This window comes from Primulina huaijiensis, chromosome 7 (genome assembly GCF_012295235.1).
Source record: "Primulina huaijiensis isolate GDHJ02 chromosome 7, ASM1229523v2, whole genome shotgun sequence".
Lineage (NCBI taxonomy): Eukaryota > Viridiplantae > Streptophyta > Magnoliopsida > Lamiales > Gesneriaceae > Primulina > Primulina huaijiensis.
The window spans coordinates 22,811,105-22,837,350 of record NC_133312.1 but is presented as its reverse complement, the minus strand read 5'-3'; the positions used below and the strand labels follow the sequence as shown (position 1 = coordinate 22,837,350).

General features: G+C 32.9%; 3 protein-coding genes across 4 annotated transcripts; 2 read left to right on the top strand and 1 right to left on the bottom strand.

Moving 5' to 3' along the window:
• Positions 1 to 5,141: 5,141 nt before the first annotated feature.
• Positions 5,142 to 6,082, bottom strand: LOC140981413 (LOB domain-containing protein 42-like). The gene is made up of 2 exons (XM_073447802.1): positions 5,869 to 6,082; positions 5,142 to 5,771 (listed from the first exon to the last, which is right to left on the bottom strand). Exons 1-2 carry the CDS (start codon positions 6,056 to 6,058, stop codon positions 5,197 to 5,199), a joined length of 765 nt encoding a protein of 254 aa, XP_073303903.1. The 5' UTR covers positions 6,059 to 6,082; the 3' UTR covers positions 5,142 to 5,196.
• A 5,881-nt stretch (positions 6,083 to 11,963) lies between these two features.
• LOC140981810 (protein FLX-like 3) lies at positions 11,964 to 15,583 on the top strand. 2 transcript variants are annotated; one of them, XM_073448283.1, is made up of 4 exons: positions 11,964 to 12,097; positions 13,975 to 14,505; positions 15,088 to 15,218; positions 15,323 to 15,583. In XM_073448283.1, the coding sequence occupies exons 2-4, from the start codon at positions 13,985 to 13,987 to the stop codon at positions 15,427 to 15,429; spliced, it is 759 nt and encodes a 252-aa protein (XP_073304384.1). In that variant the 5' UTR covers positions 11,964 to 12,097; positions 13,975 to 13,984; the 3' UTR covers positions 15,430 to 15,583. The 2 variants fall into 2 exon arrangements, with proteins under 2 accessions (XP_073304384.1, XP_073304385.1); XM_073448284.1 differs by lacking the exon at positions 11,964 to 12,097 and adding an exon at positions 12,566 to 12,700.
• A 9,064-nt stretch (positions 15,584 to 24,647) lies between these two features.
• LOC140981189 (3-ketoacyl-CoA synthase 6-like) lies at positions 24,648 to 26,228 on the top strand. The gene has a single exon (XM_073447498.1). It carries the CDS (start codon positions 24,681 to 24,683, stop codon positions 26,100 to 26,102), a length of 1,422 nt encoding a protein of 473 aa, XP_073303599.1. The 5' UTR covers positions 24,648 to 24,680; the 3' UTR covers positions 26,103 to 26,228.
• The last annotated feature ends 18 nt before the right edge of the window (positions 26,229 to 26,246 follow it).

The window sequence follows — 26,246 nt, the reverse complement described above, 5'->3', positions numbered from 1 at the left end:
AAAAAAAAATTTAATGTACTAAGAATATGAATTGATTGATAAAATAACCAAAATGAAAAACATGCGAGCTACTGAACCGAAACTATTATTCATCCCTGCAACCAATTTATCCCCTCTAGTATTGATTTCTAAAGTTTGTGATTTTCTTTCAAACGAACATGTGACAGTCGCTGTGAGTTGTGAATTTGAGTCCCACTAACCTTATTGCATAGTAAAAAATCATACAAATATATTGTAATGTTTACTGCCCAATATCACGTTAAAGTTTTTTTTTAAAAAAAAATTCTGTCACCACACAAAATATTTTATAAATTATTATCCCTTTGGGTGGTTATAAATTATAATATCTCTATCTTCAACGGGTTGTCCCCTCGCCATATTAAGAAGTTTGTTTGCTGAATTAGTGGCGAGACAGACAAATGAATGGGGCAAAAGGAAATGGCAAAAAAGCAATGAAGCTAAGAGGAAAATGGTAAAATGAAGAGTAAAAAGACAGCAAGAGAGAAACAAATCCAAGGTACAAAATCTAAAAAGTTCTTTGTGGTGTGCAGAAGATCAGACAAAACCCTTTTCATTTCAACACTGGAATACTTTTATTTTTTAACAGACAGAGTCAAATAACCCTCTATACCACCCTTTTGGAACAAAACCCGATAATCCACAATCTTGGATTATAGATCATATATTGTACTTTCTGAGAATGTACTAAAATTATTATATTTCTCTATATCTTTATATGCTCAAACTGTGCATGATATACGTAAAAAATAATTATTTTTGCATACTTAAAAAAAATACATTTGTTGAAAGACTCTTGGATAGTCGGGGTTGGCTGTTCCGGTTCTATTAATAGTTGACATTACGATATATATTTATTTATTATTCCCTCATATATATTCTTATGTATAATACATCTTTAATTATTAAATGGATTTGTTGGCCATTTATTTCGTACAATGATCACTCAAATTTCTGAAAGGTCAGAAATGAAATTAAAAAGCTAGCAAGCATCAAGTTTCCATCATGTCAATTAAATTCTTAGGCCTATCCTATCCGTCTCATGTCCTTCCCTCTATATAAAACTCATACAAAACACAAGAAAGTTAGTAAAGCTTGCACTCACACTGACTAGGAACAAATCCTGTCACCGGAATACAAGAAACTGAAGTACTTTTTATATGTGGATTCACCGGCGATGTCAGTATCCGGCGGAAAAACACAGGTTTTGCCCTCGTTTATTGCTCTGTTTCTTGTCATCTCAATTGTGCATACATGGAATTCCTGCCAAAGCAAGGTAGTGGCAGTAAGGACATTTCCTGAACAAGTTCCTTCCCCTTCTCCTCCTCCCAAGAATCAAACTACAATTTCCAGAGAGCATTTCAATGGCAGAAATGGTACATTTCTTGATTACAAAAGGAGAATACCAAGTTGCCCAGACCCTCTTCACAATTAGTGGAGTTAATTGTTTTAGCTTTTTGGTTTATTAATCTCACTTTGTTCATTAATTTCTGTCCAAAATACTCATGTTTTCCTCGTATTTTCACTCATGATTCTAGGAACTGAATGTTGAATGAGTAAACCGTGAGTATTTTGTTTTTAAAAAAATGGATGATCGAGAATATTATATAACATAGGCGAGTTCTTGAAATTTGGTTTTGTAATCACGCAACTAGGTATTAATAACTCAATGCCATCATCTCTTGATTATATTTCGTCTCCCAGTTAAATGAGTACTTCGTGGGGGAAAGTTTTATTATAACTGCATTGATGCCAAATCCAATTCTTTCACCATTAGAGCAAACTTTACAGACCTTTTTTTCTCAGAGCCTCGTGAAGAAAGCAAACCCAGTGGAGGTCTTGTTCTTTTTTATGATTAGAAACACACGACTTTACAAAGATTTCAGACACGGTTTTCAATTTTAGTATTGCTTAAAGTAGTTTCTGATATATTGCATACGAGGAGGAAAAATCGTACCGTTTTAATTTATTGTTACGTTACCTCATTAATTCCCCCACATTAGCCATCAATGGCTAGCTAGGTAGGGGCTTCTTTTTCATTTTTCTTTCTAAATAATGGCCAAAACATAGGAGTGATGGGATTGATTACTTCACCGCAGCAAACATTGATGGGATGGATACTTTCACTTCCCACAATATTGGCTTTCTCTACGCTATTTCGGAGAATATATCCGCTGTCACGTCAATGATATTTGGTATTTGGATCCTCCAACTATATGCAATGGTCATGTGCAAATGTAACTTTGCACACTGATGAAAACCCAAAATATACATAATTCCTTGAATTAAATAATGATATTTTAAACATTGAGTTTCTTTTTATTAAAAAAAAAGTCAAGCATAAGATCCCTACAAATTAGTCATACGTGCATGATCTTCTTGAAACACAAGGTTGTAAAGGCCTTTAATTTAATACCTTTAATTTTAGATATTTAATTGGGAGTAGGTCTTTTATGAGACTATTTCACATATGTTTATCTACGAAATAGGTCAATACTGTCCATATTTATAATACAAATTAATACTTTTGACCTAAAAAAATAATATTTTTTTCATGGATAAAAGTTATTTGATGAAGTTTGATGCGATCCGGGTGAAATGGATGAGTTGGGTCGGGTGCTTCACCTGATCTGCTATCAAAATAATGAAGGGAATAAGAGCAGTGTGAGATATGGCTTTCCCTGTGACCTGCAGACAAGGAGATGAACTCGTGAATGGGCACCGGAGGGGTGTCCGGCGTGGCCACTCCGATGCTTAAGTCAATGAATGACTCAACAAAATACCAATGTAACCAAGTGATGGTTGTGATATTGGTGTGAATGAAAGAAAAATAACATGAGCAATGAATGCTAGTGTTTTCAATATCTCAATAGATGAATAAATGCAAAGAAGGAACATGGTATTTATAGTAGGAGAAGTAATGATGACCTCGTTCTTCGTGCTACCTACTAATTATAGCAGGGCGGCTGATTGTACCCTATATCCTGACATGTCAAATCTCATACTAGTCACATCCCGCCTGCCTGATTTTGTCAACCACTTGGATTGGTGTCAGAGATCGGTCGGCTGCCCACACCCTATTCTACACTTGAGGTTGGTGCTCATATCGAGGTGACCCAGCTAGAAAGCTTCCCGAGCGCTTGCATGAGAGCCCGGGCGCCCAATAGCCCGGGGAGAAAACGTCCCGGGCGTTCAACTGCTCGGCCTCTGGTGACCCTTCTCGTAGATTCAACCTGATTTGAGTTATCTATTCAGTATCCTGGGTCGTCCGTGACCCGAGCACAATCCATACCCCTGACTCGGGCACAATCCATGACCCGGGCTATCCCGGGGGTATCAAAGTTACTGACAAAATAATAGTTTTAATTTTTCAACTCGACCATTTAATGAATTGTTAAGAGTAGGTTCTTATGAGACCATCTCACATAATAAAAATACTTATTTTCATATCAAAATGACTATTCAATTGCATAAGAGTAGTCTAGTTGTTACGGTTATCAAAACTTGGGGCAAAACCTTTATTCTCGGTTTTGTTTCTCAAATTTCTCGTGTGCAATTTATATCTCGCAAACTTTTAAATTGTGTTCCGCAAACGTCCCCGCCTTAGTCGAGGTGTTAACACAGGACGGAATCGCACATGACTCAATTATCCCCAAGGTAGACAAAGCACAAACCTAGCTCTAAAAAAAAATTAAAGAAAAAAATTAGGTCACACGGTCTATCTCTTTCCTTCCTGGATTTAGCAAAACATTCAGGCAGGATAGTAACGGGCATTTTGGGGCAAGGCATATCATAGTCAGAACTTGTCTATTCAGTCCTTTTGTAGGCCTATTTAAGTACCCTTCGTAAGTCCAACGACCCAAATTTTCTGAAGATAAATTTACCATTTTCTAAAAAAATAATAATTACAACTCTTAAGGTTAAGAAAATTATTAGCCAATTTTTGTAACACAAAAACTCGTTTGAAATGGTCTCAATATAAATATTTGGAGCGTAAAGTTACTTTTTTCATGTGCTAAGTATCTAAAGAGTCACGCCATGAGAAATCCCGACACCCGTAACTGCTTTGTTCATGGTTTTGCAGCAAGATATAATGTTTGGAGCACCAACATGGAGGAAACAAATTTTGGGAGCATCGCAATTTGATCATAGATTTATCGATGCAGTCTTCCATTATATGTTATTTAAAAATTATAATATCTCTATTAAATTGAACTTATAATTTAGTTTTCATATTAGTTTTTATAAACAAATACCTTCGTTTGCTTGTCTCGGATTGAAAAACATGAAGTACGCTAGTCTTTAAAATATGCCTACAATTTGATTGGTCAACCATTTTAAAATGGCAAATGTCATTCTATGAAAATGAAATATTCAAATGGAATGTATATGAAATAAAATTAAACCGTTTACCATATGTTATCCAGTCAAATCTTCATAATTTAATCGCGATTCCAAAATATCAACTATAATACTCCCCAAAACAGCAAAAAATTAGTCAATCAATTTTTAAAATTAAAAATAATTAACATCTAGTATTAAGATTTAAGACAGAGCATATTAAAATAATAACTTTTTTAATTAGTGTGCTATGTTAGTTACCTAAAGTACCTTTCCATGGAGTAGGTCTTTTGTGAAACGGTTTCACGAATTTTTATCTGTGAGACGGGTCAACCCTATCGATATTTACAATAAAAAGTAATAATACTCTTAGCATAAAAAGTAATATTTTTTCATAGATGACCCAAATAAGAGATCCGTCTCATAAAATACGACTCGTGAGACCATCTCACACAAATTTTTGTCTCTTACGTGATACTGTGTTAGTGAATTAAATTATATTATTGTGCACTTTGTGTGAGCTTCCCAAGAAGCGGACTTTTGTAAAAATTACTTGAAATTGACAAGTTGGCAAGAAAGATAATGATACGACAAAGTTGACTTGTAAGAAGTAACTAATATACTATTATTCCGCAAAGTACACATACTACGCCAAAAGAAAAAAACATATCCTAACTGAAAATATATATAAAAAAATCTACATGACTCTAATGACATTACTTAAACAGCAATTCTCGAAAAGGGAAAATTCTTAGCTACAAGCCTAGAAAACGTCAAAAAATACGTGNTAAGAGTATGTAAATTACTTCTTCAAAATTGGGATTTTTCTGCATTTTGTCAGCTGTGTGTGTGCCATACTCGATTGAAACCCAAGGTCAACTCCAGCTCTATCTCAATTCCAGAGACCGAAGGCACCGGCTTGTATTCTGGACCGGGTACGACCGGGTTCATCAAGTCCTGCTCCACAGTTTCAACAGAGGAAGAGTCTTGACTCCCCGCCCATTTCAGTTCATCGGAGAATTCTTTGTGATCCTCGCTGGAATCCCATCCAGTGATGGTGAATTTGGCATCCGACTCGCAGATGAACTCGGCAGGTGGGGCCAAGTCAAAGTTCTTCTTTGCTGAGCGTTTGAACCTTGGGCGGTTCTTGATGCTGAGACGGGAGGCGGCGGAGGCATCCTTCGAGAGGTGGCGGATGTCGCAGCTATGAAGTGGCATAATCAACTGTTTCGCGGAGGCCGATGACGAGTCATCATCGCCGGTGACTTGCAGCATAATCGGTGCACCCTTGAGCACCGCCTCCACCGCCGCCTGGCACTGGGGCCAATCGCCGGAGCTCATCAAGCCAACTGAACCTTGCACAGGGTTGATGATTCTCCCACAAGCCTCGTACAAAAGTGACTCAAGAATCACTGCGGATTAATAATAAAACAAACGATATATCATCAAATTAATGAACAAAATTCAACAGTAAATTAATCACTCAAATATTTGTGCACGTTTGTGTACCTGGGCTGAGATGAGATGGGCCAGCATCGATGAGATTGATAAGTCCGGCGCGGCCATAGAACTTTGCAAGGAAAAGAGTAGCATTAGCTTGTGACTGAGAGGAACTGATCCATTGAAGAGAAGGCCTAAGGATGCAATCTTCGGTGCATGCTTTGCGGAGAGCTCTGCAGCCATTGCAGCTCATTTTCATGGAGAGATTGAGGAAGGAGGAAAATCGAATGAAAGGAAGGATGCGGAGAATTGGAAGTAGGGGCTATTTATTTTGCAAAATGTGAGGTCATGCAGGGTAACCACTGACCCCGCAATGGGAAATTTGTTGGTTGCTTCACCGTTTTTATTTTTAGTTAATTAATAATAATTCATTGTTCAATTGAATAATTAAAGAAATAAAGTTACTGACCACGCACATGTACTAATGTATTTGAAAATATTACATCTATATATAACCACTTAACTAAAAAATTAAGTTTCATGTGAGACCGTCTCACGAATCTTAATATGTGAGATGAGTCAACCCTACTCATATTCACAATAAAAAATAATACTCTTAGTATAAAAATAAATATTTTTTCATGGATGACCCAAATAAGAGATTCGTCTCACAAATACGACCCGTGAGACTGTCTCACACAAGTTTTTGCTTGACTTATATATATATATATATATATATATAGAGTAAGTCTCATGTGAGACCATCTCACGGATCCTAATCTGTGAGACGGATCAACCCTACCCATTTACACAACNTACTTCAACCGTCTCAATTTTTTTTTAATCAAATCGTCTAGCTTATATTTTGTTGCTAATAATAAATACTCGTACAAAAGATAATGAAAGTCACGAGCATTGTCTGTTCGTCGCATAATTTTATGATTTTTTTACAATGTGGTTGACATTTGACTTGGAATTAGGTAAAATTCCTGCAAAATTATTTCTTGCCAGCTTCTTATATTATTGAACAGTCTGATAAATTCAAACTTTGTATAAAAAAAATTCCAATTTTTTCAGTATCAGTTACTCTCAAACCTGGTTTCTAACATTTTTTAAAGATTTTTATTAAAAAATGTTATCACATCTAAGTACATATTAATCTTTATTTTCTTGTTACATTAATTTCACGATAACATAATTAGATTTCATTAAAAAAAAGTCGATTTTTTCAATTTTCTTCTGGTATGTTTGCGTATGTGTAATTTTGATCTTTTATATTATTAGATTGAGACTGCTCATGACCAGTACTTCACATGATGCGTCATGTTGGCGTTAGGTTAAGAACACATCAAAAAATTGATGAAAATTGAAAAAATAACAAAACAAGAATACAACTGTAAGGAACTAAAACTGAAAGTTGAAATCAAATTCGTATGAAGATAAATATACATTACCAAAGTTACGAGGAATTTCCCCTAAAACTTGTTAAATTTGACAATTTTAAAAATTCAAACTTATGATACCACGGATGACATTTTAGCACTTAATGGTTTTACGATTAAATATTAGTTTAAATTATGGAAATCAAGTTTCCGTTTATCTTCTTATTCTACGACTTTAAAAATGTGGCCCTCCTAGTGTGGAGCCATGCTAGTTGATCATTATTTAATTTGGACAAAGACAGATGAAATGAATGTAGTACACTCTTTCGCTTGAGCAGGTCGCCGCATTTTCACATTGTAATAAATATTAATATAATTTAAATCGTTGTCATAATGTTGCTAATTTCCGGACAATTATGTCACGAACGCAATTTGAATAAGCGTGATTGGCTGGCCTGTGCTTGTGGTTCCCGATTAAAGCTAATTGGTCAATATATTTTTTTTAGTCAAGTAATTAACCATGGTTTACCGCATAAATTGATTGATTAGTGCATTTAATATAATAATTTAATAATCAAGACTAACGATTGTGGTTTTCATGTCATCTTGATCTTGAAACAAATGGAAATTGAGACGGGCTTGTAATCCAGTGGTCTCATCCGTCAGATTAGTTGGCTTCCCTCTCCGGTTCGATTCCCCTCTCCTGCGTGTGTTGTAATAAAAAAAAAAAAAGAAACAAATGAAAATTATATGCAAATTAAGATAATTATCGTGTAAATCTCAAGTACACGATATATTGTTGATGATTACATGAACTTTGAAACCAATGGAAGATTTCCTTTGTTTGCAAATTCGTGCACGAAATATTTGATTTGAAAGGGAACAATCAAAATTGAAATCAATAACTCAAATCTATTCATCCAAATACACACGATGTAATATTTAAAATTTATTGGATGTTTGTACATGTATTTTATATACATATAAATATAAAAACATGGATTGAAGTGTGTCATCTGATGGAAATTTTCGACATAATTTATTTATTGTGGCTTTTCGAATCATGTGGGAGAACGTCGGCAAGTTGCCGCAAGGGTTACTTCATATTTTATTATTTTATTACTAAACTTTTATCTCCAAATTATTTAATGAATTAATTAATCAGCCAAAACTCTTCACAATCTCTTTCCTATTGTTTATGTAAAACCTGTGAGACGCGGCGACTAGTGGATTGGAATATTCAATTTCGTGAGTGCGTAAGCTCTTACGCAGTACACAGATTCTGTCTCGATCCTTTGAATATTTTTGAATCTTAAGGGGATGGTTGTTAGTCATGGTTAACGAATTGAGTTGATCCCAAATGGATCCGATATAACCCGATTCAATCTGAAACCGGTTAATGTGGTTTAAGGTTGAACTTATCCAATATTCTAAGAGTAGGTCTCTTGTAAGACGGTCTCACGAATATTTATCTGTGAGACGGGTCAACCTACCGATGTTCACAATAAAAAGAAATAATCTTAGCATAAAAAGTTGTACTTTTTCATGGATGACTCAAATAAGAGATCTGTATCACAAAATACGACATGTGAGACAGTCTCACACAAGTTTTTACCATATTCTAATTGAATTGGATTTTTCAAGATCAGATCCGCTCTAGTATGAAATCGACTTCAATACGATACAAAACCAGTGATTTTTTAAAAAATTCTTAATATTTCTTTAATAATTTTCACTTGTAATTCTATATATAACAAATATTTTTAAAACGGTGTCAATATCATGTCTTGTGTCGGATTTATGTAACTTATTTATCCAAATTGAATTATCAAAGTCACGTACAACCAATGATTATTGGAGTGGTAGTACCACTTATAATCCACTCATAATCACGCCTACGTGTTTTTCTAATCCCTTTATATTCCAATTTAGTATCAACTTCGATGCCACACTACAATATCGATAAAATTATTCAATTAATTTGAACACTATTATAAAACTCAATCATGGTGTATCATTATAAGATAATATTGAACTTTTGCAGTTTTTATACAATTTTTCAAAGCATACAATTTAAGAAATCAACATTTATATTTGGCATGTGTGCTGATGAAATGTATTTGAAATTTTTTGCTTTGGAATCAAGTATTAATTATTTTATTTTTTTATAATGTGAGCAATTGTAGTTGTTATCTTTCGTTGCGTACTGAGTAAATTTCAGGATTAACACAGTAGTTGCAACAAGCATGCTTAACAGTTCCCCTGATCCGTTTCCGTGTCGGGTAGTTCCGGAACCGATTCGAAAGTAAAAACCTTGGGACCAATTCGAACCGCGGATCGGTTCAGTAATTTATAGACGGATTCCGGGTCTGATTTTTATAATTTTTAATAGAAAATTATTTTTATTAATGAGAAATTTTTTATTTAGTATTTTGAGTGGAAATAATAATGGCTAATCATAAAAATACAAATACAAATAAATTACTAAAAAATTGATTTTCATAATTGTAAATCTAAAATTCATTCCGGTTTATTAAAATATATTTTCAATACTCTGGATTTCGTCAGAATTTGAGCTTTGAAATTTGTCGATCTCTCCAGGGATCCTATTCTTTTTTCGGCTGAAAACTAATCTTTTAGGCATATTATCATGCTAAGTGTTTCTTGTTTTAAATTAGTTTTTTGTTCACTAATGATTCTTTCACATACTGAAATGCGGATTCGGAAGCAATATTTGAACTTTAAACGACTAGGACATCTCTTGCAATTGCCGCTAACATCAAAATTCTCTGTAGTCTCAATATATTGGATTAGATAAATTTGGATCTCATTGCAATTTGTTGTTCACCAATTTTCATTTTAATTTTTATCGTTTCAAACTTTGAAAGAAGTTGGCTGGCCCACTTTTTTTTTTTCTGTCGGTCTCATATCCAACTGTGCACTCGGTTCTCTAGCATACAAATCAAAACAATTCTTGGAGAGAATGCATGATTGACTTCTTTTTTATCATCAACATTCTACCAAAAAAATTTAGCATAATATTCAATAAAACTTGTCTAACCCACACTGACTTTGACTAGGATCAAGTAATGTTACTAATTATGCACAATTGAGATATTTTCTCAATATTTTATTTTTTTCCATATTTGAAACAAAATCATGCATAACAATGTCATCACGATATTTAATAAATTTATAAAACATGTTGAAAAGTAAATGTAGAAACATAGTTGAAGTATGGTAGTTAAGGCCAGAAAATTCTTCTTTAAAAATTTCTAACAAAAAAACATAGTTAATCAAAAATTTCTAAAAAAAAAAAAAATTTAATCAAAATATTTCAATAATCGTCAGTCAACATTAAAGACTCTATCGAAATATTATAGTAACATGGAGGAGTTTCAAGGCTTCCTCCTCCTCTTGGCCAGGTTCGATTTCATAATAGTCGGTAACGTAGCCAAAATATTCACCAAAGTTGAAAATATATTTATCTTCACCATCACCATGGTTTGGAGATGATGCCGTTGAAATTCGAAGTATTTACTCGAACACTCCATTGGAAGATTAATTGTTCTATTAATAGGTATATGTGATAAATACGAAGTTTTTATTAATTTTCCATATGTGCGGTGGCATAAGACAATAAACACAATTATAACTACACGAATTCTACAAAAAAAAATTTCAAATAAAGCTCCTCTCACCATTTTAACTGTAATATAAAGAGATACTAACACAAAAACAGTGAACCAATAACCGCCATTCCTTGGGTTATAGTGTTAAGAACCTATCCTAACACGAAGAGAATAAATATGTCTCTCGTGGAAGAAAAAAACCACTCCACTCGAATTCGAATTTTAAATTCGAATTCGACCAACATATTTTATGAATTTGGAATTATTTACACTCCAAAATTCATATCATGATATCTAACGGTTAAAACGAAAATTTGAATTAGGATATCCGACTCGATTCGACTCGGATCGCCATGAGTTCAAAATAAAAACTCAAAAAAAAATTTCGTTAAAAAGGGTGGCATACCAAATATTAATGGGCCTTGAAAGCCCGATTTTAGGGAATGTGACTAATATGCAAGTGATCACAATTTATGGTTTTTAAAATTTTATGCAAATTGAATTTATATAAATTATTGTGCTATTTTTTTTTCAAATAACCACAATACTTCCGCCAGCTAAAACATGCGCTAACTTGATATGTCACTGTGATCCATCACGAGAAAAATTATTATTCAATTATATGATATATATATATGTAACATATTTGAGCATCAAATTGGTTTAGATCTAGCATAATAAATGATATTTTGAATATAAAATTTTTATGATGTAAGAACATGCAACCGCTATCCTTCGATGCACACTAAATAAATCTTCATATTAATGCAATAATATTATTTTACGAGTATTAACTATTAAGGAAGATGACCACATAATAACCACATTAATCTCTTGGTATGTTTTGATGCAATTCTTTTTAAATCACCCTCTAAAAATAACCACCTCCAATATTTTTTTTTATCAATTTTCTGAAACACTTATTTTATATAATTAATAATGCATTATATTAGTTTTTAAGATTTAAAAAACATACGAAATTTATATATATTTTATTATTATAAGAAAAAACATAAAAAAATTGATAAAAATAGTTATACCGAAAAAATATGATTTTTATATATAAAAATTTAAATTTATAAACATGTAATTTTCATAAATTTAAAGGTTATTTATACATGTATACCCAAACTATTGGGCTTGCCTGAACAAAAGCCCAATCAGACATGGGGGGTAAGGAATTAGGTTCTCTCATGAATCCATCGAATTAAAATTTTCTCTCCTAAAATAAAATTTGCTCTTCCAGAACCTCTTTCGAGTCTGTAATTCTCCTGAAATTCGCAGGTATGGCTTTCTTCAATTAAACTTTTATTATTAGTATACTTTTTAATTTGATGAACACATGTATCGTAGATGCAATAATCGTATTTTTATGTCCTCCGTGAACATTTTTTGGATTAATAATTAGCTGAAACATATCAATTGTTTGTTGTATTCGGTTCTGAATTTTCCTGATATTTAGTAGAATGTATTTTATCGGAATTAATTCTTGTTGAAGTCGGATTTTCTATTAAATTAAGTTATGGATGAACTTTGCACCGTTAAAAATCTCGTGGGTATAAATTTCAGCTTCAGTCCTTTTTTCTGGTAAAAATCGACTATTTTACTTCTGTTGTAACTATCTGGGTGAAAAATTAGAATCTTTTGATTTCTTTTCGTTGCTTGATAAATTTTATTCATGGTGGTGGTCGTACCCTATTTTGAGTCGTTAAAGAAAATGTGCGAAGAAATCTGCATCTCATATTTGTATAATTAGAAAGAAAGATATTTTTTTGTTTAATTGAAACAGGCGGTATTTTCTTTCACTTGTTTTTTCTCTTATAGATCAAAGTTCTCCAGGTTGAAAAGTAGTGTGTTAGGTCTGTCACCTTCACATTTGAGAGATAGGTAAGCATTGTATGAACAACATGTTCATTTATTCTTGTGTTATTGAGCAAAATTTAAAAGATTGATGGAGACTAGAGATCATTTTTAACCCAGAGTTGAGTCATTTTCTGTTTTGTGTCAACCTATTATATATTCAGGATTTTGTTGTGGCATAGAACATGAGTCTTGATTGAATGTGAAATGCGTTCGAATGGTTTGCAGTATAATGAGAAAATGAATAGAAAGGAAGGGTTAAGATTCGAGTAAGTAGTCATTCAACTTATGTGCTTTCCCTCACTGTATTCAAGTCTTCTATAATTATTCTGGTTAAGACAGATTCAATAAAGTAGATTTATTTATTAGTTTAAGCTATCACGTTTTATTCTGTGCAAGGAATAAGTTTAGTTTATGGACAGGATTGGTCTACCTTTATTTCTTTTATGCTGGTTAAAACAGAATTGGTCTAACTTTATTTATATAATGGAACAAGTTTCTTCCAAGTTATCCATTCTATTCTTTTTTAACATGGACTGGGCATATTAATTTTCACTTCTCTTGTAACATTTTGGCATGGTTAATTTTACTCTTGCGGACTATTCAAGTGGCAGATATGATCTAGTTTTTCCCATGTCCTTTTGTGGCCTGCTACAATATTTTGTTTTTTCCCATTTCCTTGTGTTTCTCCATGGTACTCGTCTTCATGCTTTAATTAATATTTACTATTAGTCTTCTTTTTTCTTTTGCTGGTTTAGCTTTCATTAACCATACTTGGATTGGTTGAGTTGTAATTATATAAAACAATGTCTTCAATCTAATCAACTTTTGAGTTTGTATATTTGTATAACTCTCATGAGAAAATAAATAAAACCTCTCTCAAAAGCATCAGCTCGGTATTGCATGATGGCTACTAATAGCAAGGAACTCTAGCTGAAAATTTATTTGTTTGAATAAGTTTTCTTAGGTTTCTTGAGAATGGTTTGGTGTGGAAGATTGTAGTTGATGTGTATGGTGCAATTCTAAATGATGGCCTAAAATTTTGTCTGGAAAAAAAATTTGGTTGTAATTTTATCCACAATAAAATAATGAACTCCATGCTTAGATTTCTGTTTCTAGATTTGTGTGTTTAGTGATAACACTTGTATAATTGCTTTGGAATTTTAATGGAGTGGGAAGAACTTCAGTTCGTGCCCAATGTGTAGATTCTTGCGTGACATTTAGTTCTTCTACTCAGTGCATCTTCCTAGTATTATGATGCCTCGTATCAGTAAGTGCTAAATATGGAATGGCTTGTTCAGGCTATTCCTAATGGCTGGGAGAAATCGCATGCCTCGCCATCCTGATAGTTTTCGAGGCCTCCCTGATGATCCACGGCCTATTTTGCGTCGAGGTCCCCTCCCTCCTCATCCTCTTGCCCTGGAAGAGGAACTAGATCTCCAAAGAAGAGACATTCAAAGACTCCTTGTTGAAAACAGACACGTGATTGATGATAATGTGATGCTTCAAAGGGATTTGGCGTCTGTGAAAGATGAGATCCACAGATTAAGTCAGGTTATTCCTAAACTGCATGGTGAACGAGAGGCACAACGAAGGGAGTTGATTGAAAGAGGGCTGAAACTAGAGGCCGAACTCCGCGCTTCGGAACCTCTGAGAGAAAAGGTGGCTCAATTAAGGACTGAGGCTCAGAAATTAAGTGGGGTTCGGAACGATTTATCGACACAGGTTCAAAATCTCACAAAGGATGTTAATAAACTCCAAGCTGAGAACAAGCAGTTAATTGTAATGAAGACTGATGTTGAGAAGATGAGGAAAGAGCTTGCTGATGCCAGGTATGAAGTAAATTCTTAGTTGATTGCTTGCTGATATACGATAGACTAGATTGATGCTATCTGTTGCTAATTGTTTGAAACCACGTCTCCCCAAAACTCTCGAGCTTATGAAAGGTGGTGTCTCAACTCTCAACAGTAATTCATTATTTACTATTTAGGACATCCTCTCAGATATAAGACAGACTGCGAAATATTGGGCCAAATTCAACATACCAAATGGGCATGTTGATTGGCGTTGAACAGCAGTGACCCAAAAAATAACCGCCCAAGACAAATTAATTTTTGCGCACACAGGATTTGAATTTGTGACATTCTGTCCAAATACTTTGCTAAAAGCAATCCATACATAACTTTTAATTCACGATAAGTGGCTGTAACAACAGTTTTATAAATTAACATTAACATTTTTCCGATAGCACATGAAGTCTCCGGTACAAGACGAAGGATAATGATTTCCAATTGGTTACTAATTGAAATTTGAGTTATGATGCGTGTTCAAAGATTTCCTTAAGACGTGTCGCCCATAAATGTTGTCGTGTTTCTGATGACACTGCTTTATTTTTGCATCCACTCACTGTTTAGGAGAATATACGAACATGAGAAGAAAGAGAACGAAGAGCTGGTAGAGCAAAATCTGTCAATGGAGCAAAATCTCATCTCCATGGCTAGAGAAATGGAGAAACTACGTGCTGAACAATCAAGGATGGAAATGGGTATCTCAATCTCTCCCTTGCTCACAAACACAAGCCCAGACAGTAGGCTTAATGATATTTTCATCTAAAACGATGTTTTCTGAACCAACTTTTCATTGACACAGGTATTCGAGGATACGGAATGCTGAATGGAAGTCACGAAACAAGATATCCAGGGCCATATAGTGATACATGGGGTTCGTATGATAAACATGGTCCTTTTCGACGTTGATTTTTTCCAGATATTTGTGGTTTGATTGGAAACGAAACGCTATTATCCCTCTCCGGTCTTGTATTCCTTGTGTAGTTTGTATTTGCACATGCAGCAACTATTCTCTCCATCTCTTCCAAATGAAATGAAACTTATTAAACTTGCCCTTTTGACACGATAATTCTATCATGTACTTCATCCACCTAAGAGTGTCATTTTTTCTCATTTTCAAACCCACGAACCATAACTGGCAACATTATCACTCCCTTACACTGCTATAATATGGTAATCAAAAAGTTTTTGTTGCAAAAATGTGATATGATACTGATATCGAGTTATTTTTTTCTTATAATATTTGCTGTTTATTAAATTTAAATATATTATATATAGTTTGTTGAGTTAAATATAATGTATTAGCGAAGAATTTTCAAACAGTGACAGAAAATTTAAATTAAACATGTTCATTAAGTTATGTCAAGACATGGTATTAATGGATTGAAATATATATATTTTTTCGTCAAAAAGATGTTTTCGGGGTTGACAAGTCAAATATTACTAAAATTTGATGAAAGAAATCATACAAGCTATTATAATAATCTTCCAATATTGAAGAATTAATTGTCTCTCATTCGAACTGTCGGTTTTTGTTTTTAGCATTTTGGGTTGCGAGTTGTTGATGCTTTAACCTCACGAAGCTGAAAGTTTATTTAGAAATAAAGAAACTTCAGTACTCCTGTCCTGTGTATAATTCAGTTGTGTAACAAAATATTTTATCAGGTCCATAAATATATTATACACAAATAATGGATGAGCCCCACTACACATTTAGCTAATAAAAGCTCAACATATTTAAAGTATCTTTATGTTTTTCATATTACTATTATTATCAGCTACACGATAAATATTTTACAAATTTGATTTTCTAAAAAATTAACTACTTAAAAAGTTGATATACATACGTACAACATATAGACAGATGTTAGCAAGTACTGATTAATTAAGAAGGAAGTTAAATATAAATTTCTCATGCTTTTTATAATAAGAAAGTAATGATGTTGGTCAAAATGGAAACCGAATTATTAAAATAGAATAAATCTAAAACCATTGTGTTTGATCCCCTTAGTTTTGTTGATGACAAATAATAACTTATTGTGTTAGATCAAGTTATCATTTGCTTTATACTACAGACATTCACCCGTTCAGTATAATCCGATCAACTGTTCAACCGGTCTCGCAATATTAAGCTACTCGACTGTCTCATGTACATTAGTCAGTGACAAACTACTCAACTACTCACTATAACCAAAATTGGTTGTTAGACTGTGTGTTTCAAGCGCCGAAAGAAATTACATAGAGTTTTAATTTATGCAGTTGATAAATTCTAAAGTTGAAACGGGTTGTTACAAGTTTTATAAAACCAAAGTCTTTTAGAAAAATCATTCTATAAATGGAAGATGAGATGACGTAGGAAGTTGAGTATCTGAACATCCATAAACACCACTTGTGTTATTTCCTTACTGCATTTACTTATCTTGTTTAAATTGCTTTAATTGAGTATAAATTATTCATAAGATTCATCGGACCGTTTGGAGCAATTTTGGTCCGACCATTTCTTAAGAAGTTGAGAAAATCTCGTTTTGATATTTAACAAAATCAAGACCGATCGCACTATTTGACAGAGTTTACAAGAAAATTTTTAAAAAAGTTTATTCACTTCTGTAAACTCTAACAAATTGGTTTTCCAAAACCTTTTTATCATTTCAGAAACTAATTACCACAAAAAGCGGTAATTAAGATTTTGTGTGGCTTTGATTTGTAAGCAAAAAAAATGAAGGTTTGATTCCACATGCATCCAATTTAAAAGAAGGGGGTCAGAAAATGACCAGCCAGCTAGCTGCCTTTATACTTAATTAATAATTAACTAGTTGTAACTATATTATAATTATTTTGTTATGGAATTTTCAACTAATTAAACTCCATTATCCATTTACATTTTATGAGTCGCCACTTTTTCTTTGACGCCACTGTCTAAATTGTCCACACTCTAGTGGTAATAAAGTTGCTTCAATTTAGCCTTAGATTCACTTATTGTACTAATCTAAATCCGTGCACTTCTATATTTGAAGAAATTCTTCATGTATGGAAGTATCTGAATGTAAGATCCAAGAAATTATTTTCACCATTTGCAGTTATGATTTAAAATCGAAAAATTATATTTTTGGTCATATAAATTGTATATTTTTTATTTTTTGTTCGGTCGTTGGTCAATTTATAGTTTTAATTCATTAATGTGCATTTTTTTTCGATTTTAGTCATTTTTCCTCGGAGTTCCGAAGTGACGCCGGCAAATACCGAAATATCATTAGAAATACTGACGTGGCACCAGAGACATTGCTGGTCTGTCTAATGTCATGTCGTCACTCGAGTGAAAAAGGCTAAAATGGGAAAAAAAAATTACATGTTAGGGGATTCAACTTGTGAATTGAATAATAAAAGGACAAAAATTTTAAAAAAAACATCAAATTACATGATTAAAATAAAATTACTCCATCTAAAATTATATATCAATCCAATTAGAAGATAATTAAATATAATTATGCAATATATCTGAACAAATTGAATATGAAATAAAACTAATTAATATGTATGTACGGGTTAAGGTGATTGCAAGGTTGTATGCGTCTTGCACGCTGGTGCGCGCTGCTTTCGTGCGGCTGCTTCTGCTTCACCCCCCTTCTTCATTTCTTCGACCTCCAATTTTGTTCTTTTACACGTCAATTTGGCCCTGATATGATGTATTACCAAGATTCATCCAGTGAGCTAAAACAATAAAAAAAGACATGTACTTATGTCCAATATTAACATAATTCATATCAATTTATAGGCTAATTTAAGTGAAAAATTAGCAATTATTACACTAATATATGATTTTTGAGTACTCAAATATGTATAAAAAGTTTTGATATTAATGACATATCTTTCTTCGTATGAAAATCACAAAAAAATTGAAAATATGCTATTGATATATAATATTTGAATATTAAATATTTCAGATCTGACAGTAATATGTGACTTGCACGTTTTGATATTAATGATATATGTTTTTCCAGATGAAAATTGGTACAAAACATAAAAAATGTACTAATATATGATATTTCGGTATAAACTCTTTCACATCGAGTACTAATATATAATATTTGAGCACATAAACAAGTATAGAAATATTGATATTGATATAGTTATCCCAATTTTATACTTAAAATTTTATTTGTACCAGATCTAAAATAATTTCTTATGCAATACCATATATATTTTCCAGATTTTCAATATTTTATGACGAATTTCATCCGAAAAAATAATTATGAGAGTGCAAAAACATTTTTGTGTGAATAGAGACTGCAGAGAAAGTTTCAATTTGACAAAAACTGAATACACTTTTAACTATGTTGTCGAGGATTTAAAAGCAAGCATTTCATTCTTTGAGATTATTTTTATTTTAGAGAGCAGCTCATTAATTAATTCAATTTTGTTTGCTTCCTTCAACCAATTCGAGTTTCCGTGCTTTGAAACAATATAAAACTCTTATTAGATCATCTCACATGTCAATTTTATGAGACGAATCTCAAATTCGACCATATCCATGAAAAATATTATTTTTTATATCGAAAGTAATATTTTTCATTCTAAATATGTATCAAATCAATTCGTCTCACATGTGATAAGACCAAAGGTAATGCTTGTTTACCTTTTCTATAAAATAAAATATTTTCCAAAAACATAAACAACACATCTATATTATTTAACACAAAACTCGTATGATACTGACAAATGTCAATTTTATGAGATGGATCTCATACCCGATCAGACTCATGAAAAATATTAATTTTTATGCAAAAAGTATTACTTTTCACTTCAAACACATGCAGATATAGATTCATGATACAGTCTCACAAGATACCTACAGTTTATTTAATTAAGAATTAGTTTTTTCCAAACAAAACTTTTTGTTGCTCCCAAAAATTATTTTATTAACAATCCAATACTGATATAATATTAATATCAATGTCTGATTCTGAAAATTTAACCAAGCCCCAAATTTATTTCTGGAATATATATATATAAAGAGCATCAGTATATCAATCGCTATACATGTAGGTGTATTAATTTTATGCTAATTCACACGTTAGAAAAGAGATTCTATGTAAAATAGATAAAGAATTTAAACGAAAATAATTATATTTTAGTCTTTTAACTTGTCCATTTTTCATATTTTGTTATTTATCAACCAATTCACAGTCTTAGTCCATGAATTTACATTTTTTTTCAATTTTAGCTATTTTTCACTGAAATGCTGATGTAATCAGTCACATAAGAAATGTTTGTACGTTAGTAATTTTCAGTGATCCATAAACTTTTTCCGACTCTATGTAAGCAGTTCAATGAAAATGAATTAAAATAAAAAAAACAAGTAATAATTAGTTAACTAAGACTGTAAATTGATCGATAATGTGATCAAATATAATAATCATGCAACTTAAAAAGCAAAAAAAAAAAAAATCGATTTCCCCTAATTTAAACAACTAAGGTACCGCTTGATTTGAATAATAAAATAACTAGAGGATTTGTAACTTAAGTGATAACAAATTGAAATATTGAGATAGATATTATGGTGTAATAAAATATATAGTGTTTGATATTTTTGTGTATCAAGTTATGTGTTTTTTCAACTATTTATATTACATTTTTATTATTCTTGATAATAAAATCATCATGATATTATTGGTCTTCAACATATATTTTTCTTATGTCAAAATTTTCATGTATATTTTCAAATTTTGAAAATACGTGATATAATTAAATAATTATCAATCAATTATATTTAGAGCATCTAGAAAATTCATTGGGAATCTTGCATAATATATAGTCTAAACTACTCGATTATTACTTAATCAGCATATTTTAAATTTACTAATTAAATAATGAGTAGGTCTCTTGTGAGACGGTCTCACGAATCTTTATCTGCGAGACGGGTCAACTCTATCGATATTCGCAATAAAAAGTAATACTCTTAGCATAAAAAATAATATTTTTTCATGGATGACCCAAATAAGATATCAGTCTCATAAAATACGACCCGTGAGACCGTCTCATACAAGTTTTTGCCTGAAATAATTGAATCTGTTCGATGATAAGATAATGTCGATACGACGAAAACACGAATCTCGTTCATATAATAAAAAACAAAAATTTCAAAAAACAAAATTTTTCACTGATACATTTTTGTATGTGTCTATTTGTGAACTTTAACCAACATAGGCATTTGTACTCTCCTAACAAAATTAGTGGTCATGATAACTTCTACAACTTCTAAATATGAAATCTACTTATAAAATTTTTTAGTCCTTTATAAGTGATAAGTTTGATCTCTATCATATTAATTCATCAAATCCAACTCCTTGAATTCGACTATCTCAATGGAAACACATAATCCAATATTTGTTAAACTTCAATGGTTCAGGAATACAACTAACGATAGGTTTACAAGTCACCTGATTCGAGACAACATTTATATCTTATACGTGCTTACCTTAATTAGCTTCATTATGTATATCAACCCCTTGATCACAATAATGTCATAACTCAAGTATGATCACACCCATGATATCATGGTAAGAGCGTCTAGTAATTTCGCCCTATGATTCCCTAGATATCACTGATGGTACCTGCAAGAACTAATATGTTATGGTTAGCGTACAATATGGTCCATTCATCTCATATATCTCGATCGAATGTGCAATCATTTGTATATCGAGGGTTGCATATGAATTCGTTAATGATGTGATGTATCTTTGAGTAATAATAGTAGCATCAGATGTGCAACTAGATAATCACCTTCTCTAAAGCACATTTCTTACTTTGGTCAAAGATTTCTTGCACTATTAACTCATCATATCACGTAAGATATTCACAACTGTAGATGAGCGATGGATCCCCTATTACAAGGCATCGAATCCTATGTAAGTCCGAGCTACACTCAGTCTCACCACCTGATGACCCTCGTGGAGTCGGTAAACAAGTCAAAGTATCGTGCTAGTACATAGATCCTCCAAGTTGTTCGGGACTAAGAACTAATGTTGTACAACCATAACCACGGAATATTCTACTCGATAAGTGATAACCACTTGGAAAGTTCGAGAGAGGATTGCTCAGTTATCGATCCCATTATCACCCTATCTGTATGATTGGACATCTCCATATTCATACTGATGAAAAATGGCGTTAACATAATATATTCTAATCTCAAGCTCAAACAACATTTATCTATATTTTAGGCAGCTGAATCAAATAGGAACATATTTAAAATATATGATACACGCCCGATGAATTCATGATCAACCTTGCGAAGAAGACCTCATGGTACTAAAGTATATTCGAGGGTTTTACAGATAAAGTTGTCATAATTGGATAAATCCGTAAAATATTATTAAAATAAATATTGTTGTACATTAGAATCAATAAAGTTCAAGCCACAAGTTGACTTGTTGGGCACTTACTCTAAAAATGTCTCATTTTTTCATACATTCAATTATCCATCGATCTTAGACCCACCGTCTCACGATGCTTCTCAAACAATAATCATGGCAGAAGCTTTGTGAGTGGATCAACAACGTTGTCTACATATGCCACTCTCTCAACCGATACGTCTCATCTTCCCACAATCTCCTAGATTATGTGGAACTTTCTCAATATATGTTTGGATCGCTAATGAGATCTAGGCTCTTTTATTTGTGCAATGGTACCGGTGTTGTCGCAGTACACTGGGACTGGATCAACTTCTTTAGGAATGATGCCCAACTCTTGGACAAAATTTCTAATCCATAAAGCCTCATTTGTTGCAGCTATATATTCGGCCTTAGTAGTTGAATCAGTTGTGATGTCTTACTTGGAACTCTTCCGAAAGACAACATCACCATTGAGATTGAATACAAATCCAAATGTTGATTTCGTATTATCCATATCTTATTGAAAACTAGAATCAGTATAATCTTCCAATTTTAATTCTCCACCCTATATAGACCTGGCTTTGGGCCGTGCTGGTTCCGGGTCAGACCCGACATGTCTAATCGGTCCACTTGTGGTCAGTTACGGGCCAAAGTATGGACCTAGCGGTTCAAGTCTGGGTCCGGGTTGGTTCAACTCTTTTGTTTTTTTTTAAATTTATTATTTAAATTACATAAACATTATATAAAGAAAGAGCTTGCACTTATATAATTATAACAATATATGGAATAAAAAATTCATACTTCAGCATCATCGTCTATCCAACTTCATATCACCATTGTAAGAATGTGAGATGAAGTTATCAACACTGACATGTGCGTGAAATGTTTCATTCCTTCGATTTCATCTCACCATTATTTCTTAATTGGATAACGGATTTCACCTATTTTCGTTATTTTCCGGTTTATCGGATTCATTAACAGGCAACCAGTCTCTTCCTAAGGTTTTTCTTCTCCCTGAACCTTAAGATTTATATACTAGAGTCCTCAACAAAGAAGCAAAATTCGGGCATGAACCGCTTAACTTAGTCTCATTAGTTATTTCCTCGTTATCTTGAGTAAGAGTGATCAAATTTTTATTAATTGTTCGAACCGAATTGCACCATACCTTTTTTCCTCATTTTTTTTAAAAAAAACTGTGATTAAAAATAATGATCATAAAACGCACCGCAGATTATTTTTTTCCAAGAAGCACACTGCCTAAACTGCTTGCCATAATATTTTACCTAAAGTTTATGATAACATGTAAACAATACATTCAATTAAAAAAGTCTTCATTCAGTCTATCTCTCAACTCTCATTCAAAATTCCTTGTCCTACAAAAAAAAAAAAAAAAACTCATCTTTTTCTTCAATATTCTTCAAATTAGTCTCAAAAAAGAGAAATCATGAGCAACTATGCAACACCTAGCATCAAATAAATAATTTTGGATGAAAAAAATTGTCTAATACTATTTTCTAATGATAAATAATCTATTATGTATATGTTGAATCATGTAAGATTTTGTTTAATAAAATAAATACTTATACTAATTACACTATGTTTTAAAATTAGATTTGAATATTTGATTTTTATTATTGATCATTCGACAAAAAAAAAAAAAAACAAAGCGGTCGATATCATATAAAATCGCTCAAAACCGTAAATATAATTCTACATATAAAACTCAGAATTGTTTTTAAAGACTAATCGACCACATATGAAAAACCGATTTAAACTTTTTAAGCAAAATCGCAAAAACCGTGCAGTGACCATCCCTATTCATGTGATGAATCGGCAGCATCCGGGTCATCACAAAGAACATAAAATATATGTTCATATTTACAATAATAAATAATATTTTTTGTATAAAAAAATAATATTTTTCATAGATGCTTCAAATAGGTTATTTGTATCACAAAATTGACTAATGAGACCGTATCACAAAAAATTTTGTTTTATTAATTATTACTTTTGCAACGTAATTCTCAAGTTTATAATATAGTACCCAGTTCAATAATTATTTCAACTGCCACCAATGAACTCTCCACTTTAAATTTTCTCTTAAATCGCTTTTAATTGTTGTTAGCATCAGTATATCAATCGCTATACATATAGGTGTATTACTTTTATGCTAATCCACACGTTAGAAGAGAGATTCTGCGTACAATAGATAAAGAATTTAAAAGAAAATAATTATATTTTTATGGTGAAAAAATTATATTGTTGGCCTTTTAACTTGTATTTTTTTTTATTTTTGGTCGTTTATCGGTTAACTCAAGGTCCTATCCCAATAACTTGTACTTTTTTATTCAATTCTAATCATTTTTCACGGAAGTATTAATTTAACCTCATCCACGTCATCAGTTTTTTTTGACACGTAACTATTTTTTTGTGACACACTTTATTTTTCAGCGTCAGATCAATACTGCGATGAAAGTGGACTAAAATTGAAAAAAATGCAAATGAATCGAATAAAACTGTAAATATGACCAAACTTACAAAACAAAAACTGTGATGTCCTTAATTCAAACAACTAAGAGTAAAATAAAAAATATGTATAATTTAGAATTGTTAAATATTCATTGTTTAGACTTCAGAGGTAAATAGGTGAACCCACGAAAGTTACAACAATTATCAAACCAAATATAAAGAATTCTTCAAGAAAGTCTATGTATAAATTATATCCCTCGATCTTCCTAAATTACTATCACATTCCCGAACTGGCGAAAAATGGCTTCTCAAATCCCACACATTGTTGCCTTTTTGTTCACCACCATTATCATCTCCTTCATCATTCAAACAAGCCCCGAACAAATCCTGCAACTCTGGAATTCCATGCAGTTCACTTCTCTACAAATCCTCTGCTTTTCATTCTTCATCGTTTACACTATGACTGTGTTCCTCATGAAACGGCCCCGAACTGTTTATCTCGTAGATTTTGCCCTCTTCAAGCCTCCTCAAAGCATGCGAGTCTCCTTCGCAGGTTTCATGGAGCATGCAAGATTGGTTTTACCCACTCAACCTAAAAGTGTCCATTTCCAGATGAGGATTCTTGAACGCTCAGGTCTTGGTGAAACAACATGTCTGCCACCCGCAATCCATTACATTCCTCCCACCCCTAATATGGCTCTTGCTAGAGAAGAAGCTGAACTTGTGATCTTTTCTTGCATGGATTCGCTGTTTCAGAAAACCGGGATCCAGCCCAAAGATATCGATATCTTGATCTTGAATTGCAGCCTCTTTTCTCCGACTCCATCTCTAACAGCCATGGTGGTTAACAAATACAAAATGAGAAGTAATATCAAGAGTTTTAATTTATCCGGAATGGGATGCAGCGCGGGTTTGATTTCACTCGATTTAGCGAATGATCTTCTGCAACAGCATTCAAGATCAAATGCTGTGGTTATAAGTACAGAGATTCTTACACCCAATTGCTACATGGGTAAGGAAAGATCCATGCTCCTCCCCAACTGCTTGTTCAGAATGGGGGGCGCCGCCATACTCTTGTCCAACCGGAGCTCCGATCGCAGCCGCGCAAAGTATCGTCTATCTCATGTTGTGAGGACCCACAAAGGAGCTGATGATAAATCATACAGATGCGTATCGCAAGAAGAGGATTCCGAAGGGAATGTCGGAATAATGTTGAACATTGATCTAATGAGAATCGCTGGCGAGTCTTTGAAATCCAATATCACTACACTTGGCCCTTTAGTCCTTCCTGCTTCGGAGCAGCTACGCTTTGTTATTTCACTCATCAGAAGGAAGCTATTCAACCCTAAAATTAAGCCATATATTCCAGATTTCAAGCAGGCTTTTGACCATTTCTGCATACACGCCGGCGGAAGGGCGGTGATCGATGAGCTTCAGAAGAGCCTCAACCTCACGTCGGAGCAAGTGGAGGCTTCGAGAATGACTTTACACAGATTTGGGAACACTTCTTCTTCTTCGCTTTGGTATGAACTGAGTTACATTGAGAATAAAGGCAGGATGAAGGAAGGAGACAGAGTGTGGCAGATTGCTTTCGGGAGCGGATTTAAGTGCAACAGTGCGGTTTGGAAATGCAATAGGACGATCAAGAAACCATCGGACGGAGCTTGGGCTGATTGCATCGATAAATATCCAGTCTATATACCAGAAATCGTCAAACTTTAAGGAAATCTGAAAATATATTAAATTTAAATAAAATTTCAATATTGCGTTTCTCTCCCCTGTGTGTATATGTGTGTTTTTTTTCATATTTACCAGGAGTTGGGTGAGATTTTAATCCAAATTCAAGAATGTCTTGCTTTTTTTTTG